General features: G+C 34.5%; 1 protein-coding gene across 1 annotated transcript in view; it reads left to right on the plus strand.

Annotated features, from left to right (window-relative positions):
• The window catches only part of Sk (small conductance calcium-activated potassium channel), a 414,746-nt gene that overhangs the window by 345,573 nt on the left and 46,738 nt on the right, over positions 1 to 22,435 (plus strand). The window contains exon 6 of the mRNA XM_076312794.1: positions 6,231 to 6,326. Within this exon, the coding sequence (XP_076168909.1) occupies positions 6,231 to 6,326 (96 nt within the window). The remainder of the gene's footprint in view (positions 1 to 6,230; positions 6,327 to 22,435) is intronic.

Raw genomic sequence — 22,435 nt, forward strand, 5'->3', positions numbered from 1 at the left:
GGACATCGTAACGCGGAATCTCGTTATTAATTCTTTTTGTTTCACTCGTTTGAAATACTATACGCAGCTTTACTATAGCCCCCCGAATAACGTTGTAGAAGCTTTTCGATTCAAACGTCTACTCGAGTGTTTATTACAGGTGTTGAGTAGAACATTTTTAATTCATCACTCGCGTCTCGCTTTTTTTTACAAAAATAGATTAACGTTTTCTCGTGTACGTAAAAAGTCACGGTGTCGTTTGAAAAATAATCAACGTATTATGTGAAAACGTTCGAAAATCTTTCAAGAAAAAAAAAACAAACAAAAGGTAGTGAACACGATACGAGAGAAATTGGCTGTTCGAAGGGTACAAAAGTGCCCTTCGAACATGGAATTCAACCTTTGATTCCGTCGATTTGATAGGTATTTATTCAATTTTATTTCCACTCGATCGACGTGTTTCATTCGCTTCAGTTCACGGTGTTCGATTCCTTTAAACCCTCGCTTCGTGCAACCTCAAACTCTCCACAGTGTAATTCTCATATAAAAGAAAGAGGAGGGAGCAAGGCTGTAAAAGTAATAATGGGATTCAACACTTTTACTTTTCCAAGTAAATAAAACCGTTACGGTTCCTCTTTGTATCATCCACGTCGAGGAATTTCATTTTTAATTTGACCAACTGATCGAGTTGAAAGTACTGTGGCTAATCAACCATAGCACAAATATACGTGATAAAACATGTATAAACGTAACTGCATTACGTCGATAAAATACTATCAAACGATTTTAAACTAGCAGTGTGTATTTAAACTTCGTAAAGGTTTGACCGATAAATATTTTTCGAAAGATAAATTTCATAAACATTTTGAAATTCTTTTTATCACTAACATATGAGAAATGTAAAAAAATATTCGATCAGCTTTGAAAGTGTTTGTAAATACAGGTTGCAATTATATACAAATGCGAGTAAATGTTTACAATTTTTGTATCAGAGGACTGATTACAATTTTTTGTCCAATTTGAATACACACAATTCAGTTCAATTTTAACGTACAATCATTAGAAGGGTTTATAAATAGACTTCGAATTAAATTATCCAAATAATAATTGAAAACTAATCACCGAGACGAAAAATAATCAACTCGATTAAATTTTGCAACCTCTACGTACAATCCTAACAGCCACGTTAAACGTTGCATGGTAACCGTTGTTCCGGTTGTTAGTACAGATTGAAAAATAGTTGAATAGCCGATGCACCCATTTGAAAAGCCAAAGGTACATAAATCTTCGAAACGCGATTTAGATCCCGAAGCCTCGTCCATTATTAAATCCGAGGAACTGGAACTACGAAATCCCGGAGGATTTCATTCGCGTTGAGAGACCTACCATTATGTAAAAGAATATTCAGTTGGCGCACGGGGGGGAAGAAAAAAAAAGAAAAAGAAGAAAAAAGGGAGAGAGAGAGAGCTTAAGTTCTACTTATAGCAACAGTTATGATCGGCCGAGCAGCACCGCGAAGAATCTTCTCTCCCGTTTCACCATTTCTTTCGGCGAGCACTCACGCGAGGCCAGTCCTTTCCCCAACTTGACGTTCTCGATTTAATTACACGGAGAATACTCGTCGCGAAGTGCTTCGAGTGATTCGAGGGTTCTTCGTTGGAGACCTAACGGTTCACGTCGTTCCACCCTTTTAGGACTTCCGCGTCCTTGGGTGTTCATTACGAGACGCGGTTACAAGTGAGCCATTTTATACCATTCGTAGACGGTAGCTCGGTTCCGTGAACTTTTAATAATTCTTCGTCACGAACAGATTCTCATCTTCCAATTATAAACGTATTGGAAAATAAATACCCGATTCGACGGACACGATTCAAGGGGATGAAACATTTGAAATAAGAGTTCATTATCCCCGCAATCCGTATCGTAGATTCAGTGAAATAAAAATTGGAAGAATTGTTCGAAAAATTCGAACAAAAATTTGAACGATCGTTAATAAGAAGACACATTCATCGTTGTAACAAGCTGGTGTCCACGAGCCGTAATTTCTCAGAGATAAACAATTTCAATTTTTGTAACGGAACGTTAGATCGTTTAATCGTTTAACTCTCGACTATTGTTACGTTTCTTTTGCATTTTGGAACGTATCGGGAAATAAATTTGTGATTCGATGTATATACTTTGAGGAGATGAAACATTTGAAATAAATTTCATTATCCTCGCAATCCGTATCGTAGATTCAGTGAAATAAAAATTGGAAGAATTGTTCGAAAAATTCGAACAAAAATTTGAACGATCGTTAATAAGAAGAAACATTCATCGTTGTAACAAACTGGTGTCCGCGAGGCTTAATTTCTCCGAGATAAACAATTTCAATTTTTGTAACGGAACGTTAGATCGTTTAATCGTTTAACTCTCGACTATTGTTACGTTTCTTTTGCATTTTGGAACGTATCGGGAAATAAATTTGTGATTCGATGTATATACTTTGAGGGGATGAAATATTTGAATTTAATTGTTTGTTCAATCCTTAGACATAAGTATACAGTAGAATACACTGGTGGTGGATTAATCTGTGCGATTTATTTTGAAAAATTATATTACAATAATTTCGGTATAAAGATACTTTAAAAGGCAACAGAAAAAAGAAAATCCTCGATTACTTTGCAATTGAGTAATTGGAAACATACGTATCTACTTAAATGATGTTCTGAAAATTTCTTGAAAAATTATATTACAAACATTTCGGGATAAAGATACTTTAAAAGGCAAAAGAAAAAAGAAAATCCTCGTTTACTTTACAATTGAGTAATTGAAAACATACGTATCTACTGAAATGATCTTCTGAAAATTTCTCTTGTTCAAGTCTAGTGTACAATTAAATATAAAAAGCACTGCAAGGGATCTTTAACCGACCTCAGGCTTAACTTTACTTTCGATCTATTAAAGATAATTTAGAAACACGTGACCACGGTATAAAATTAAACAAAGATCGAAGAAGAGAATAATCTAAAATGGCAAGCATTAATTCTATCAACTCGATGAATTGTTAACGAAATAATGAGGCTGGGGTCTCTGATGAACTCTCAGTCATGGTACGAGGGTTAAAAATGGGGGATGGTCGTATCAAGTTTCGTGTTTTTCGTCAATGGGAATATTTTGCAGCGTTTCGAGTGTTGGTAAATTTGTTTAAAGGTGATCTTTAACTATTTCCAACGTTACACTTTTCTCGTCGCTAATTAATATCACGATATTATATAGATAAGGGATGGTTCGAAGGTAATTGGAGTAAAATTAAATGGAGCATATCAACTTGTTATTGCCTGGAGGGTTTAGTCAGTTTATCGTTGGATAAATTTAAAATAATGTTAAACGACCTTCTCTGCTGGCAGCTGCATTATCTAATTGTAACACTCAACGCATTTAATGATGCAAGTTAGTTCACTATGCAGAATGTTACACAACAGGTAAACTTTGCTTTCGAGGAAAATTACTATACAAATTCATCCATGATCGACACGTCTGTTCAGTATCCCCTATTTCTACTTGTGTCGATACTCGTGAATATTAACTATAACACAGTGTTATTTATTTTCTAACTAATTACATCGAGTTCAAACAGATGATATTTTATCACTGTCAACGTTTACCATTATCGACGCAAGTAGAAACACCGAGCAATGATCAGACACGAAAATATGCCCTATAAATTTTCAAAATTAATTTTCTCGAGGACGAAACTCCGTACGGACAAATTATATTGCATATTCTCCATTTACATTCCCTCGAAGAATCATCCTCTGCCTGGTGATAGTACCTCGTGCATACTATAATAATAAAATCTGATAGCTATGAGGAAAAAATTTGAATGTTTCCAGAATTAATTCTCCCGCTAGATCGTAGATCTAACATTCACCGAACGAACATAAAAATAACAATAGCGGTATGAATGGCTAATGATCAGTATTGTGATAGCGCCAATACCGTAGAATTTTATTCCAAGCGGACCGAACGACGAAAAAATTTGTGCTCGAATCACGTTCGCGATCGATTATCTCGAAAACGAAGCCCCGTACGAAAAAAATTTATTCCGCGGTTTTTATTTATTTTCGAACGGTGAATCGCGCCCCACGATACGAAAGTTTATTTCTGCAAGGCAACGCTCCGAATATCGGCTCTCGTTTACGAGCACCGAAGACGCATCACGGTGAGGGGGAATTAACATCGTCGGTAAAAACGTAACGTTCGACTTTTACGAGTGAGGAATGAGCAACAGACGTCTGAATATTTCATTATACCCGTGTCTGCGCGAGTGTACTCGCGTTTAACAGCGCTATCGCGATTAGGCTCTCGCAAAAAAGCTTTCACTCCGAGTCTCGAATGGTCTCTCCAAAAAGTTGAGTAAATCGGTTCGTGACTTGAACGACGAACAAAAATTCCATACCTCGTCTCTTAGATTTTTAATAAATGGGAAAGAATGAGAAACAGGGTACCGATACTAATTTTTTTAATTATTTTTAAACGTTATATTCGAATGTATTCATTTTTAGAGCTTACGTGTACATGGTGCTTGTTTTGTATTTTTATTGATAAATAGTGTTAGCAATTGTTGAGTAAACAAATTGGTAAATTATCTTCGTGATCTACGTGAGAACTATCAGAGTGTTTTAAATAATTATTCGATGAAATAGGTTTGATTGAATTTAATATTTTGTAAAGTTTCTTTCACCGGGTTATAAGTATTGAAATTATACGAAATGATTTTAATCGAGCTTTTTTTTCAGATTGTAATTCGCTCTTGATGTATTCCCTTTCTGAGTATCATTGTTATGTATATTGAAACAGGGTTTGAACAGCTTCCGTTTGAAATAAATACAAGCGAAAAGTGTACATTTATCGCGAATATTTCAACACTTGAATAGACGTATTGTTAAGCACTGGTTTCCGTGATCACTCGTCGACGATATGAATTTTTATGAGGGTGATTTTATTTTCATTCTTCGTACGCCGCGAACCGAACTCTGTTAAAATCTCGCGCAATTATGCACAGCGTGCCCGAGATATCCGATATAGAAAAATTCGAATTATTTAGGTATCGCGTATCAAGTATGCTCTCGAATAACGTATAGTTTTTCAGATGGGTAATTAAACGTGTATCGAATTCAATTGAAAGTTCTACGGTGGGAAAGTTTTATAATAAAAATGTTCGAACGAGTGTCGTGTACCTTTCACGGTTTTAATTCATCGAGTGGAAGTTAATGGAAACATAATTGTTATGTACTGCACGCTATAAAGGAAAATAGAAACACGAAGCACTATAAAAAGCTACAAAAGGTGCATAAAAAGGTAGAGGTACGAACTTAATTTGAAAAATAACAAGTGGAAGGAGATCATCTGCTTGTAATAAATAGGTGTTGAGAATAATTTCATCCTGTTTTTCGATACTTATTCTCATTCCGTACACGAATCTGAAACTCAAGGTTTTGGAAGAAATCGAAAGACGAGAAAGTGATACAGAATATTTATAAACACGTTTAGAAGAATTTTTAGAATTTAAAATTTTAGAATTTAGAATTTTAGAATTTAGAATTTTAGAATTTTAGAATTTTAGAATTTTAGAATTTTAGAATTTTAGAATTTTAGAATTTTAGAATTTTAGAATTTTAGAATTTTAGAATTTTAGAATTTTAGAATTTTAGAATTTTAGAATTTAGAATTTTAGAATTTAGGATTTAGAATTTAGAATTTAGAATTTAGAATTTAGAATTTAGAATTTAGAATTTAGAATTTAGAATTTTAGAATTTAGAATTTAGAATTTAGAATTTAGAATTTAGAATTTAGAATTTAGAATTTAGAATTTAGAATTTTAGAATTTAAGTCTTCGATTTTAACTATGTAACGATATTTTATCAGTATTTGTATCAATTTCTCGTTATTCGTTGTTTGTAATATTTTTCATCAGTGACAAACGATTCCTCTATTAAATTGTTGATCTCCAAGTATTACAATTTGTTTTAAATGGTCTTAGAATGTGTCATTTCATTACTATTTACTTCGATTTCTGGCTACTCGACTCTTTCATTTTTAAAAGATTAGCGGAAGAAGCGATTACTCTATAAATCGTTTGCTCTCACGTTTGCATCATATCGCTGCCTGTTTAGCGAAAACGATATAAATTTAAGTGGTCGTAGAATAAGGGCTATATACCGTGTCCCAGAACCGAGATTTACGAGGACGATGTTTTATGTTGCAGGCCTCGTTTTACTCGACAGCATTGAAAACCCTGATCTCTGTGTCTACTGTGATACTGCTTGGCCTCATATTTGCTTACCATGCCTTAGAAGTTCAGGTGCGTATAAAAATCCAATAGACTCGACGTAATGGCCTTGTAACGTGCATGTAAACAATTTCACGCCCCATAGAGTTGTTCCATCAGTTGCTTGGTAAAAGCTATGCGCATAAATCGCATAAGTGTGTCGTCTGCCACTGAAAGTTCATTTCAACCGGAGAAACGCATCGAGAAGCTCTCAGAATCGGAAAAAGAGAAGTAACCTTTTTTGCAATACTTCTATACGCGCATATATGAATATATATATCGATTAGAGGGAGGTCCCAATCTCGACAACAGTTTTTCTAATTTTCTGGTAACGTAATTCAAATACGATCAGTTGTTCGAACGATCTTTGGTATTATTATTTATCAACATCAACTGAACGTTACTCTATCGATGCAATTAAAGTTAAGAGCACCTGTACGGGTAACATTATAGGAAAATTTGTTTTTTTTTTTTTTTTTGTTAAAGTAGACGACTCGTTAACATAAAGAATTGAAAATTACGAAACAGAACGCAATACATTACCAGAAGTTAACGTGAAATCAATACACGGTATGAAAATAATATCCCGGTTAAAAATGACCTTAGGAAAATTTACAAACCAAGTAAAAATACACGACAGCGATCCGTACATCGCGATAAACGTACACGTTTCCGCTTTGATCTCGAGGAATAAAGCGAGTACCCGTAATGCGGAAACGATCGCGCGTATAATTCGTTCTTATCAAACGATAAACGAAACGCAAGTGGAAAACGAACGTAAGAAAGAGTGTAATCTGAATTCGTGAAAGGAAGCAACGTAAAAAGGAAAAGAGGAATTTCTTACGCAACGATGGAGAAGTTGCGCGGTGCGATTTGTAATCGTGAGTAGCAATTTCTGCGATAAGTAGCAATTTAGTTTGATAGGAGACATTCACAATTATCGTTCGTAGCAACTGTGGAACACTTTCCTGAGCGTTTCCAGCTAGATTGCCCGCGACGTCTCCAATTGGTCCTCTTGAAGACGTTAAAAGGCAATCGAACAGTAATCGTAGGTACGGAGATTCTTGTGTAACGAGGCTCCCCTCCCCCCACACTCCACACCCCCCTCCCTCTTTCTCCTCCACTCTATGTGCTTCTGACGCCTCGAGCCAGTCGTCGTAACTCCCTGGAACTGCTCCCAGAAGTGTGCAACTCGTGGACGCGTGAAATCGACTGGGCTGTTCAGCGTGCACCGGACCTCGTAATAATGACCTAACGATGATTAATCGCGTAATTGATACAAACCTGAATTTCCGGGCTCTCCGGTTACTTTTCGTCCCCCTCTTTTCGATTACATCTGATTAATGACCATGAAATTCCACCGGCGCAGAAGTGGTATTAAGAGAGAGGACGGTGAATAATGAATCGTCGCTCGGATAATTTGCCCCGGGCATAAGAGAGCGAAAATTTCACGAGCGGGACCGGCTCGATACGGTGGATCGAAGAACGAAGCTTCTCTGTTCGATTTTTCAAAATCGAGACCCGGGTAGAAGAATCAATAATTAAATAAGAATTAATGGTAAAATTTGTAAAGCAAGACCACGGTTGTTTTACTTCTTCCAAGAGTTGTGAATTGGGGTTTAGGGTTGTTTGGAAGTCGATATTATTGTTATTCTGATTTTGAAAAATTGTTTATTTTTCACGTGCTGATGGAAGAATGTTCAATACCAATGTATTTTGTAGAGTATAAAAAAAAGACGATTATATAGGCTGTAATGTATATACAATTGCAATAGATGGTAACTTTATAACGAAGAGTAAATACAATGTTGAAGAATAGTTTTTTATAGTAAACGAAATACTTTCAAAATTGATTTTCTCGTATCTTCGATACGAAGCCTCGTGTCAAAAAATTCTACTCTCTATTTTTTATGCATTTTTGTACACAGAATGTACCCTGTACTTGTTTATTCCAGAAAATTTAATTACCTCGTTTCCAATGTTTTCTTATACACAAAATATTTATTCAATCTTTTTTATTCCAAGGAGAACATAATTTTCAACCGTCCATTTCTTCCTCATCCACGGAACACGTTCTCCATCTTTCGTTCGAAGAAAAATATAGTTTCCATATTGTTACACAAGTCCTAAAATATTGGATTGTTCGGAAAGTCATTTAGTTTCTTTTTTTTTCGTGAAAATGAAACACGATTTTTTTAGATTGTATAAACATTTTATTAAATTATATATTTTCCAGTTTAGAGAACAAAATTACTTTCCGAACAACCCAATATTTATCCGAAATCAGGTACGATACGCGGATACATCGAAGCAGTTCCGTTGCATGCAAGAATTGCACGTTTATTGGGAGCCTGTACACAAATGGATCGTTAAATTCCCCTCTACGCGATCATTGCCTCGCTGACGGTATGAATTTTCATGAAGCTCTAAAACCTCTTATTTTTCAATAACACGTGCAATTTTAGGAATTTTTCGAAAGGTTAGACTTTCGACAAATTTTCGAGGTACTAACGCGATCAAATATTATCATTACCATTACTATTATTGGTATTATTATTATTTTGCTCTAAAACCTTTAATTTTTCAAACACACGTGCAATTTTAGGAATTTTCGAAAGGTCAGACGTTCGACAAATTTTCGAGATACCAACGCTGTCAAATATTATTATTACTAGCACTATTATTATGATTATTATTATTATTATTATTTTGCTCTAACACCTTTAATTTTTCAAACACACGTGCAGTTTTAGGAATTTTCAGAAGGTCAGACGTTCGACAAATTTTCGAGATACTAACGCGGTTAAATATTATTATTACTATTATTATTATTATTATTATTACTATTGTTATTATTATTATTTCGCTCTAAAACCTCTTATTTTTTAAACACACATACAGTTTTAGGAATTTTCGAAAGGTCAGACGTTCGACAAATTTTCGAGATACTAACGCGATCAAATATTATTATTACCATTACTATTAGTATTATTATTATTATCATTATTATTATTTTGCTCTAACATCTTTAATTTTTCAAACACACGTGCAGTTTTAGGAATTTTCGAAAGGTCAGACATTCGACAAATTTTCGAGATACTAACGCGGTTAAATATTATTATTACTATTATTATTATTATTATTATTACTATTGTTATTATTATTATTTCGCTCTAAAACCTCTTATTTTTTAAACACACATACAGTTTTAGGAATTTTCGAAAGGTCAGACGTTCGACAAAATTTCGAGATACTAACGCGATCAAATATTATTATTACCATTACTATTAGTATTATTATTATTATCATTATTATTATTTTGCTCTAACACATTTGATTTTTCAAATACACGTGCAGTTTTAGGATTTTCGAAAGTTCAGACGCTCGACAAAATTTCGAGATAACAACGCGGTCAAATATTATCATTACCGTTACTATTATTATTATTATTATTATTATTATCATTATTATTATTTTGCTCTAACATCTTTAATTTTTCAAACACACGTGCAGTTTTAGGAATTTTCGAAAGGTCAGACGTTCGACAAATTTTCGAGATACTAACGCTGTCAAATATTATTATTACTAGCACTATTATTATTATTATTATCATTATTATTATCATTATTATTATCATAACTATTATTTTGCTCTAACACATTTGATTTTTCAAACACACGTGCAGTTTTAGGAATTTTCGAAAGTTCAGACGCTCGACAAATTTTCGAGATACCAACGCGGTCAAATATTATCATTACCATTACTATTATTATTATTATTATTATTATTATTATTATTATTATTATTCGCGGGCATCTCTGTTTCTATTCAAGTCGCGTCGATCGCGGCCGTCGACGCTGCATAATAGGGGCGACTGCAGCCAGGTATATTCGTGGCAATTGCTGGCTTTTATGCGCCCGTATTAAAGCAAATCGCTCTATACTGCTCTATCGAGGCGAACAGTGGAGGTGCATTGCGAATTGCAGAAACTCAGCGCCATTTTGGCTGGCTTGATCGCGATCAGAAGTGAAATTATCGCGTTTAAAGAGCCGAAAGATGACGGTTACCGTGAACGATAAACCGATGTCTGGCAAATTGTCCGACTCGTTTGCGAAAACAATAGAAAACGGGACGTAAAGCGGACAGTCGAGAAGAAATTTCATTATTCGTGTCCGTAATATTCGATTATGTAGTGGCCCCTTGAAAAGGATAAACACATTTCGCTCTTTAAGTTTGTAAAACGGGGAAACGAAACTGGAAGGAACATTAGTTACAGATTATTTTCTAATTTTTTAGAAACTATTTTCAGACTCCCTCTGAAAAATAATTTCTACCTACCGGACGAGCGATAGATTTACCATGGTGTGAGAAAAATATACTCGTAACTTGGTAACGTCCAGACATTCAATATATTAATAAAAAAAAACGTTTAAATCACACACCTCGTTCCACGTTCGAAAATTCCTTTCAAACACCTCTTAAATCACGAGACACCTTTGGAAAATACTGGATTGATAATCAATCGTGTAATTATCAAACTTATTTTATTCTTACAACCAGTTTAGTAATCCAAAATACAAAAATATTACCCAAACCCCAGTATCCCTCAAATTTACTATTTACAAGCTTTTCTTACCCTTCGCCATTCTGATTCTACACCCGTCGACCGATTTTCAATTTCCAATTACAAACTTCCTGCTTTCTCAATGAATATCAATTTCACTTTCGATGTTCCCCATTTTTTACTAACCGTAGATCGTACTAGGTCGCAAAGTTCTCCGACGAGTGAATAAACAAGCGATCTTTCAATTCATACCTAACCCGACCGACTGTAAACGATAATAGCCGACTTCGTCGACGCGATACGAATACCGAGAAAACGGGTCTCGGGCTCGTTGGGCGAGTATAACGACTCCGGTAATTTCGCGCAACATCCGGCGGGGCTCGTTGACGTCGTGATTATGAACAACCTAACCGTGGTCAACAGAAGCGTTACGCATCCCTGGATTCCTATCGAATTATTTGCTAACCGCGCGGCCCAACTTCATCGCCACCCGAACACCGAGAAAATTGCAAATTGTTCGCAATGACAAACGCACCGGTAGGGATCTAATTGCGTTATCGTGCGACGCCGGGTTACCGGTTGAACGCTCGCGGCATAATACCGCAAAACGGCACGGTTTCCGTGAAACTGCTCCTATTTCGCGCCCCGACAAACAAGATTAGAGACTACGAGCTGCTGACCGATACCGAAACACGATTTAGAATTTCTCGAAAAAGTTAAGAGACATTTTTTCTGTACGAGTTTGTACACCGGTTGTCGCGTTCGAAGAAGGAACGATTAAATGCGTAGCTTCTAGGAGCATGGTTTATTTCTTTGATGATGAATGTTTCGAAATTTAATACGGTGGATAGGTGATTTGGTAAGTTTCATTTGTACACAAAGTAGTGTTAATGGTGTAATTGTGGTTAATGAAAATTGAAGGTTCTTATTTGTTTAAAATTTGGATATTAATAATTAGTAATTTTCTTTTGTAAATAAGAATGTAGGAAGTACTGTATTGAATGTGATAAAATTTCTTTGGATACAAAGTCGTGTTAATGGTACAATTATGGTTAATTAAAATTGCAAGGTTCTTATTCGTTTAAAATTTGAATAATAATAATTAGTAATTTTCTTTCGTAGACAAGAATGTAGGAAGTTCTGTATTAAATGTGATAAAATTTCTTTGGATACATCGTTTCGTTTTCAATATTTATTAATTGAACTCTGGTTACCGATGATCGTCTTTTTTTTGGGTTAGTTTCTTTATTTTTATAATATGGTATCAAAAGATTATTTTTACCTGTAGATGTTTTCAGACTTTGTACGAAACATTTGATTTTGATTCTATCGTACCAAAGAGGTACTCAAAGTGGTCGAAACGTATACGAAAAAATACACTAAAGTTAAAGGTACGCGTTTAATTACGTGCTTTGGAATCACTTCGATACGAATTTCTTTGTAGGCTTCGCCCACGCTTTGAAGTTTTGGTTGAAACGATTCTGTAGCGTGCACCAGATATTGGAAAAAGTACATCCCTTCGTGAGTTCGTTATAACTATCGTTGAAGCGCATCGTTAAGGCTCCCATGGTTTGCAAAATTGGTTACCGAGTCAACGGTTTACTTGAAACCGGGGAACGAAGTGATTTTTATCTCGAGCTCCAAGATACCACATCGCGTGTACCATTCTTCGAAAAAGATAAACATGTATACGTCAAGAGTAACGTAAACGATGTATAGCAACGTCGACCACGAACATAATTCACTGAATAGCAATAATTTCAGGAAGCAATAATAATTACCGTTTGTAAATTGACTGACATTCAAAATAATCTATACACGAGTAAAAGTATTTTTTTAATTGATCGTGACACAAACTTTGTTTCAATTTTTTTTTAATATAGATACTTTTATACTTAAATAGCAATAATTTCAGTAAGCAATAATAATTACAGTTTGTAAATTAACTGACATTCAAAATAATCTGTACACGAGTAAAAGTATTTTTTTAATTGATCGTGACACAAACTTTGTTTCAATTTTTTTTTAATCTAGATACTTTTATACTTAAATAGCAATAATTTCAGTAAGCAATAATAATTACCGTTTGTAAATTGACTGACATTCAAAATAATCTGTACACGAGTAAAAGTCTTTTTGTAATTGATCGTGACACAAACTTTGTTTCAAATTTTTTTATCTACATACTTGGATCAGTAATTTCGTTTATGGTTTGTAAAAAATAATCTGGTTCAAAGTCGTGGGATTCAAACACACTTCGTTGTATTTTTCCTCGAATGCATGCTACATGAGAAGAAATTAAAAAATTGCTAATTTAAAATTTGATACGACATACATAGTAATTTTGAGTTTAATAAACATGGCTTTTTATTTTTACGACTACCAGATTTTAATCGTATTAACATAAATTTCTTATTCATAAAAATTCTCATCATAAAAACGATACGATACATATTCTACACAGAATAAAATCCTCCCGCGTGAGTGTATTGAGTTAGAGATCGTACTCATACTTTCTAAGGCAAAATTGCTCGACACGTGTAATATTTCTCTTCCCAAAATATCTTCAATAAATGACAAATTTATTATTACTGATCTAAAAATACACAGCTACGTTCCCCTTTTTCCTATTATTTATTCATTATATTTCTCTTTCGTATAAATGAAAGTCGAAACATTTTTGGAATTTTTCAATTCATTGCACTTTCGAACCAAGCTTCATCATTAATATATATTTTCGATTGGCGTTTTAACTCTTTTCAATAAATAAAGACCTTTTCGGCGATACGCGCAATATAAATACAAATAATTTGTATTTCTCCGTACAATTTACATTACGTACAAATGTTTTCTATAATTTAATCCTTCTTATCAAATCGTACAATTATTTCAAACCTTCGTACAACGAATAAAGTTGAAATATATTTTTCTCTTTCGGAAGGAAACTGAAATGTTCGTATTTATTTTACCCTCGTAAAATCAAAGCAGCTTGCGAAGCTGTTATATATTCGAATGGTGACTTGTATCGTTTGTTAGTCACCGAAGAATAATTCCAGCTGCATTATACAAGCCGCTTCGACGGAATCGCTTTCTCAAATGGTTCCTGATATCATCGGTTCGGTATTCAAATTTCAACCGCTAATGAATAAAGCACACGAATACGTCTGCTGTATAAATTCACCCCGGAAGAACTTAGCGGCCCGGGGATTAATTATTTAGCAGTTTCTGCTCGTAACTTGGAGTATCCCTGTCCTTGCTATCTGATTCGTTCACGAAAAGCGGCTTGTTCGTTTTATCGTGGGCATCGGTTGACGGATCACCTCGTAATTGATGACACGCTGTCGGTAACGAGGATACTAAGACGTGTTTCGATCCTATCGATGTATTTAAGTCTGAAATATATATATATATATATATATATATATTCTATATAAGTATATATATATATATATATATTCTTTTATCGCTCCGTGTTTACGAACGATTCGAGACTTATTCAACGACCCTCTTCTCAATGCCCATCGATTACGTAAAACTCGGACCCATTTAACACTTTTGATAAAATTACCAAAGGGATCGTCCAAACCATTTTGAACTTCTTAAAATTACTCAATTATCAAGGATGCTTTTGCCAACAATATAAAGGGATCGTCCAAACCATTTTGAACTTTTTAAAATTACTCAATTATCAACGATGCCTTTGCCAACAATATAAAGGGATCGTTCAAATCATGTTGAACTTTTCAAAATTACTCAATTATCAACGACGCCTTTGCCAACAATATAAAGCAATCGTCTAAATGATTTTGAACTTCTTAAAATTACTCAACTATCAACGACGCCTTTGCCACAATATAAAGGGATTGTCCAAAACATTTTGAACTTTTTAAAATTAGTCAATTATTAACGACGCCTTTACCAACGATATAAAGGGATTGTCCAAATCATGCTGAACTTCATAAAATTACTCAATTATCAACGATGCCTTTGTCAACAGTATGAAGGAATCGTCAAAACCATTTTGAACTTCTTAAAATTACTCAATTATCAACGACGCCTTTGCCACAATATAAAGGGATTGTCCAAAACATTTTGAACTTCTTAAAATTATTCAATTATCAACGACGCCTTTGTCAAGAATATAAAGGGATCGTCCAAACCATTTTGAACTTCATAAAATTACTCAATTATCAACGATGCTTTTGTCAACAGTATGAAGGAATCGTCCAAACCATTTTGAACTTCTTAAAATTACTCAATTATCAACGACGCCTTTGCCACAATATAAAGGGATTGTCCAAAACATTTTGAACTTTTTAAAATTAGTCAATTATTAACGACGCCTTTACCAACGATATAAAGGGATTGTCCAAATCATGCTGAACTTCATAAAATTACTCAATTATCAACGATGCCTTTGTCAACAGTATGAAGGAATCGTCTAAACGATTTTGAACTTCTTAAAATTACTCAATTTTTAACGACGCCTTTGCCAACAATATAAAGGGATCGTTCAAATCATGTTGAATTTTTCAAAATTACTCAATTATCAACGATGCCTTTGCCAACAGTATAAAGGGATCGTTCAAACCATTTTGAACTTCTTAAAATTACTCAATTATCAACGACGCCTTTGTCAAAAATATAAAGGGATCGTCCAAACCATTTTGAATTGCTTAAAATTACTCAATTATCAACGACACCTTTGCCAACAATATTCGGTGACAATCATTGAAATAGGAAACTAATTATATTTGTAAATAAATTTACCTTTCCTTTTCTACAGGACAGCTACTGAAAGATTGAACGATATAAAAAGAAACTATCTTTCACAAACTCGTGTTTCTGTAATATTCTATTACATTGTTTAGAAATATAATTAATGGATTGTATTTGGTACTATATATGAAAAACATCTCTCGAGTGAACATAAAATAAAAAAGATTGAGAACAAGTCACGACTTTTTAAAACTCTTCAATTTTTCAATGGCCATCCTGTATTTTTAAAGATACTTATGAAATTCCATAGAAACCTATTTCCATGGAAATATCAGGTTGTTCGGAAAGTAATTTCGTTTTCCAAAATAGAGAATATATAATTTAATAAAATGTGTGTACACTCTAAAAAAATCGTGTTTCATTTTCAGCAAAGAAAACGAAATGACTTTCCGAACAACCGAATAGAATAGTATTCCCAAACACGGTTCACCTACAATTAATAAGTTTAATTGTAGTGTTAATAATGATTCACGGCTCGTCGAAAGTGTAACCAAGCGACGCCAGTATCGAAGACAATACATTCCCCGTTTGTACCAACATCCACCCGTTTGATGCCACAATGTTGTGCAATTGATACGTATCGGTATTAACAAGTACGTAATTGATCCCATCCCCGAGTTACGAGTCCCCGTGCTACGATACCGGAATCCGTGCAGAGTGATACGAGCCGTCATAAGTCAGCCGCGAGAATCCACGCCGTGTACGCAGACACACGATAGCGGCACGGTTTCTTCGGAATCTCGTCGAGCTAATCTGTGGACCGTATATCAAGCCGAACGAATTGACATTATCGCACGAGGTCGCTTAGCGCGGTACGGGAGTATCTCGGTCGACGATCGATGATCAAACGATAGAACTCGCACAGTACTCTGCCAAAACTTACGCGGTTGTTGATCAAAGCGCCAAACTACAAAGGGAGGGAAACACTGAGGGATAGGGGACAGGCAATGAGCAATGGATAGTGTAGCGATACCAGTGATGCGATACGTATGGATAACAATCGAGAAACTTGATATCGGTGTATTAAACGAGAAGAATCGAAGTGTGTTAGAATGTCACGTGGCACCAGATACAGATGCATTACGTAGAAATTCCGACCGATATTAATACCGTACACTGTGTATCCGTATTAATTGAAATTTGGTTCAAATATTTACCGATGTCTACGTCAAACAGTGCAGTAGGATACGATGTTTATCGCGAGTGTTATAACTTTGGTAAATTCAGGATGGGGGAGGAGAATCTAATAAATAAATCGAAAATGTGGATTGAATTTTGTTCTGTTGCTCTTGGTGGTTTACGGGGAAATTGATTTCGATTATTTGTCGAGGAATTATGCGATCGAGTCGAATATCGTGGCTGTACGGTATTTGTTGTTTCTACATTTGTCGATGTTTGCACATGTTAATTCCGATGATTTCGTAGTAGGGTGCAAGATCCTTTTACTGGAGTGATTCCTAACCGGTGAAAATTTTACTAAGATCTTTAGACACTTTTTTTAACGTCATTGTTCTACAATTCAAGGAACACAGACGTTTGAATGTAACAGAAATAAAACAAGTCACGACTACTGACCAATTTTGAAGCAGTCTGTAAATTAAACGCACTAATTACCGCGTAATTTTACTTTTTGCGCAGTTTTAATTTCACGGTCGACAAATTTTTAAACAAAGGTGGATAATACAACTCTTGGCGCTCGTTCTAATTAGGGCACGCGACACGTTGATTTTTAAATTACATCAAGGACGAGAATCCCTCTTCCAATCGGTATCAACGTCTTTTCCGGACAAAGGAACGAGTACTTTCGACTATTTCGAACTTTTTAAAATTAAAATTTCCCCTCCACAGAGGGAAACTTCGCGCTAAGAAATTCGTAAAGTTGTAACTTTAAAGATCACGGTATTATACATGCACCGCCATTTTCCCTTTTTCTACCTCGCTTGCATTATGTAATACAACCAAAATGGCTCCACTCTGAATTTTCTATACTCTTTGAATATTACAAATCTACCTTACTTTACCACGTTACATTATCACAAGGTGGCAATAATTAAAAAAAAAATTCAAACAGTCTGTAAAAGACCAGAGAGAAGATTATACACCAAAATGGCTCCACTTTGAATTTTCTATACCCTTTGAATATTACAAATCTACCTTACTTTACCACGTTACATTATCACAAGGTGGCAATAATTAAAAAAAAAATTCAAACAGTCTGTAAAAGACCAGAGAGAAGATTATACACCAAAATGGCTCCACTTTGAATTTTCTATACTCTTTGAATATTACAAATCTACGTTACTTTACCACGTTACATTATCACAAGGTGGCAATAATTAAAAAAAAAAACTCAAACAGTCTGTAAAAGACCAGAGAGAAGATTATACACCAAAATCGTGTGCCGAGACAACTGCTGGGCAAAGTTAGGAATTAAGAATAACTTGTTAATTCGAGCAAACACCGCCTCGATTCTTCGTTTATCCACGATGGTTGAGAATCGTTCAAACTCGAGCTGAAAATCTTTCGGTGGCGTCAATATTGAACTTGACTCTTGACTACTCGAGATTCAACTGGCTGAGCAATACACACAACGCCTCTACCCAGTCGACCGTGACTAATTCCGGCAAACTTTTCAAAAGAGACAAAAGAGAAGTTCATCGCGATCCGAAGTTATAAAATACACATCTCCCTCCGAATCTTGTTCAGCGAAAAACACTGGATCTAATAACACCTCACTGTACTATATTCAGGATACACAGAGCAAGTGTGGCAATATGGTGTAACATTTTCCTCTTCCTTTCTCTAATGTTACCGGCAACGATTATTAGTATCGAAGGTGTTGAAAATTATTTCAATACTTCAGTTACATTTTCTTCAATATTATGAAATTCTGATCTCAGCAAAATTTTCAATTATTTCAAAAAAAATTCTTATCGAATTCAGAACGTAACTTCAGTTTCTATAATCGTTCAAGTTAGAACACCTAACGTTATAGTCTCGAGAATTTTTAATTATTTTGTCATTGTGAAAGAATGTCTCGTGACAAAATAATTTGATTTGGAAATTCTGATATTATAACTACGAACCACGTTCGAAATTAACGTTTATTTTTATTTCGAAGCTTAAAATTCTGATCAAATTCAGAACGTAATTCCAATTTCTATAATCGTTCAAGTTAGAACACCTAACGTTATAGTCTCGAGAATTTTTAATTATTTTGTCATTGTGAAAGAATGTCTCGTGACAAAATAATTTGATTTGGAAATTCTGATATTATAACTACGAACCACGTTCGAAATTAACGTTTATTTTTATTTCGAAGCTTAAAATTCTGATCAAATTCAGAACGTAATTCCAATTTCTATAATCGTTCAAGTTAGAACACCTGACGTTATAGTCTTGACAATTTTTAATTATTTTGTCATCGTGAAAGAATGTCTCGTGACAAAATAATTTGATTTGGAAACTCTGATATTAGAACTACGAACCACGTTCGAAATTAACGTTTATTTTTATTTCGAACTTTAAAATTCTTATCAAATTCAGAACGTAACTCCGATTTCTATAATCGTTCAAGTTAGAACACCTGACGTTATAGTCTTGACAATTTTTAATTATTTTGTCATCGTGAAAGAATGTCTCGTGACAAAATAATTTGATTTGGAAACTCTGATATTAGAACTACGAACCACGTTCGAAATTAACGTTTATTTTTATTTCGAACTTTAAAATTCTTATCAAATTCAGAACGTAACTCCAATTTCTATAATCGTTCAAGTTAGAACACCTGACGTTATAGTCTCGAGAATTATCAATTATTTTATAATTTTCAATTATTTTGTCATCGTGAAAGAATGTCTCGTGACAAAATAACTTGGTTAGAAAACTCTGATGTTAGAACTAGCCACGTTTGTTAACGTTCATTTTTATTTCGAACCTTAAAATACATTTCTCCTCGAAGTGGATCGAGCTCGGTTTCTCCAGTTCGAAATTCATCCCTTCGCTTTGAGTCGAACTCGAATCCTCTTTCTCGAGTTTCAGCGTTCGCATTGACCCTGACTGATAAAATCGTTAAAAATCGTTCTCAGGTAGAACAAGGGGCGCGTGTTGGTAGCGTTCGATTTCCGTTGCTCGACAAAAGCAATTAAAGCTGCTGTCGGATCAATCGACATGGCGTTTCGGAAGACGGACGGCCCCGGTCCATCGATAAACAAAAAAGGTACCAACTGGCTCGAGGTGTTTCGCCCTTTATCGGCTACAGGGACTCTGCTCCGGAATAATAAGCACGAGAATTGCGTTACAGGGTAAATCGTTTAGTCCGGCCGCGGATTAATAGCGATCAACGGGCCGATTTTATTTTCTACTGTCCTCGATAAAACGATCCTCGGTTAACCGACGCGCAACATTTGCATCGCTTTAATTCAATTCGTTTAACAACCAACGACGATTTCGGTCACATTTCTACTTCCCGTCGAATTGTATCATATTGGTTAATAATTAGAATAATTGGCGAGAAGATGAGATCATTTTCCAGGCATTGATCACGATTTACGAAATGTGTTTATCTCGAGGATAACAGAGAAATTTCCAAGTGAACGTTAATGTCGTAATTTGTATCGTAGTGTTCGTCAAATACCGTACCAAAATGGACAGCGAGTCAAAAGTGCTTTAAAATTCTTACCAATATTGTACCAAAGGATACATGTAATATATTAAAGATATAATATAATATATAACGTAACATATAACGTTAATATAATATATAACGTAACATATAACGTTAATATGATATATAACGTAACATATAACGTTAATATAATATATAACGTAACATATAACGTTAATATAATATATAACGTAACATATAACGTTAATATAATATATAACGTAACATATAACGTTAATATAATATATAACGTAACATATAACGTTAATATAATATATAACGTAACATATAACGTTAATATAATATATAACGTAACATATAACGTTAATATAATATATAACGTAACATATAACGTTAATATAATATATAACGTAACATATAACGTTAATATAATATATAACGTAACATATAACGTTAATATAATATATAACGTAACATATAACGTTAATATAATATATAACAATGCATAAAGTCAATATAATATATAACGTTAAATATAAGCGTTATCAACGCTTTTCCATCTCGACTGATTTAAATATCACTCGTCAAGTATCTGTAATTGGTACTTTGTAATTATTAGTGCATTCTTATAGTCGAAGTAACAATTCTTCCTCTCGGTTTTATCACAGTTAATATAATATATAACGTTAAATATAATATATGAAAGCGTTACCAACGCTTTTCCATCTCGACTGATTTAAACATCACTCGTCAAGTATCTGTAATTGCTACTTTGTAATTTCCAGTGCATTCTTATAGTCGAAGTAACAATTCCTCCTCTCGGTTTTTATCGCCGTTTGTCGTCGATTTTCCACCGATTCTTTGCGCACAAAAGCTGCAACCTTTCCTGGAACCTTACGCAACAATTTATTGTACCCAGTCTCAACCCGTCCGTTCCCAGAGAAGCACTCTTAATTAAGTTTGACACCACTGAAGGGAACTTACCGAAGACGTTCTATAGGAAACAAAGTCCAGCGTGTTCGCGACGCGTACTTCCAGTCGTGTGGAAAAATGTTCACGGTTAAAATCGTACCGAACGTTCCGTAAAATTGATAAAATCTATTTTATATATACATATATACACACACACACATATATATGTTTGTATATATATATATATTTCTCTGTTCCACCCTTGGAACACAGCAGATGTAATAACGCGCATGACAGCACTCGACCAATCGACCGTCTTAGCGTCTATCCATACGTCGCATTAAATACGACAAAGAGTGCATGCGAGTGATACGCAGACCCAATCGACAAAAGCTTTGATCGTACTTTCCAGATCTCTTTTACACTTTAAACGAAGGAGAAAAAAGTGGGTGGAAATTGTGAGAAATCGTGCAGAGAATTTCATTCTAATAATTTCGCAACGATTTCGATTCACAAATTCGATCGTATAATCGTAAAACCGACTTCAATTTATCGGAAATTCAAGGTGGATGAATTTCATTCAAGAATCGTTTATTTTGTAGAAACTGTCCATTAATTTCCAAACAGAAATCTCTACTTTTTTTCTTCTTTTTTTTTTTTTTGATAAATTTCATCTCTTTATTTGACCAAGGTATCGCACGAAGTAATAAAATACCGTCGAGAATTGAAATATACCAACAAATGTCTATTTGCAAGGCAAATTGAAGAGAATGCAACGAAACAAGTGGAACTCGAAATCTCGACCGTTTTGTAAAATACACGACTGCATTCTCGTTACCAGATCGATTTCCCATTCAGACACTTTCCAACGAACCTAAACACATCCTTTCGAGTTAAAATTCTTTCCCCAAACCTATTCTACGAGACGCTCGAGAACAAATTCCCAAGACGTTTCCACACACCCTTAAAACTTGAATACGGTGCAGATAATTCCCAGAATATTTCAATATATACATCGTGCACTGTTTTCAGAAACCAAAAAATATTCTCTTACACGATAAACAAAAGCTACCAGAATTCAACAACCGATAGAATCGATAAATTCGCAAGTTTTTCTTTTCCTCTTGCACGGTGTTACGAAAAACATTTATATACATTCAAAAACACAAAACTGCTCTGTTTTATTCTCTCCATCGATTTCGTCGAATTAAAAAAGAATACATCAGCCTCCCCGTTATTTTTCGTTCAGTAACCGTGTAA

This window comes from Ptiloglossa arizonensis, chromosome 5, assembly GCF_051014685.1.
Source record: "Ptiloglossa arizonensis isolate GNS036 chromosome 5, iyPtiAriz1_principal, whole genome shotgun sequence".
In the NCBI taxonomy this organism is placed as follows: Eukaryota; Metazoa; Arthropoda; class Insecta; order Hymenoptera; family Colletidae; genus Ptiloglossa; species Ptiloglossa arizonensis.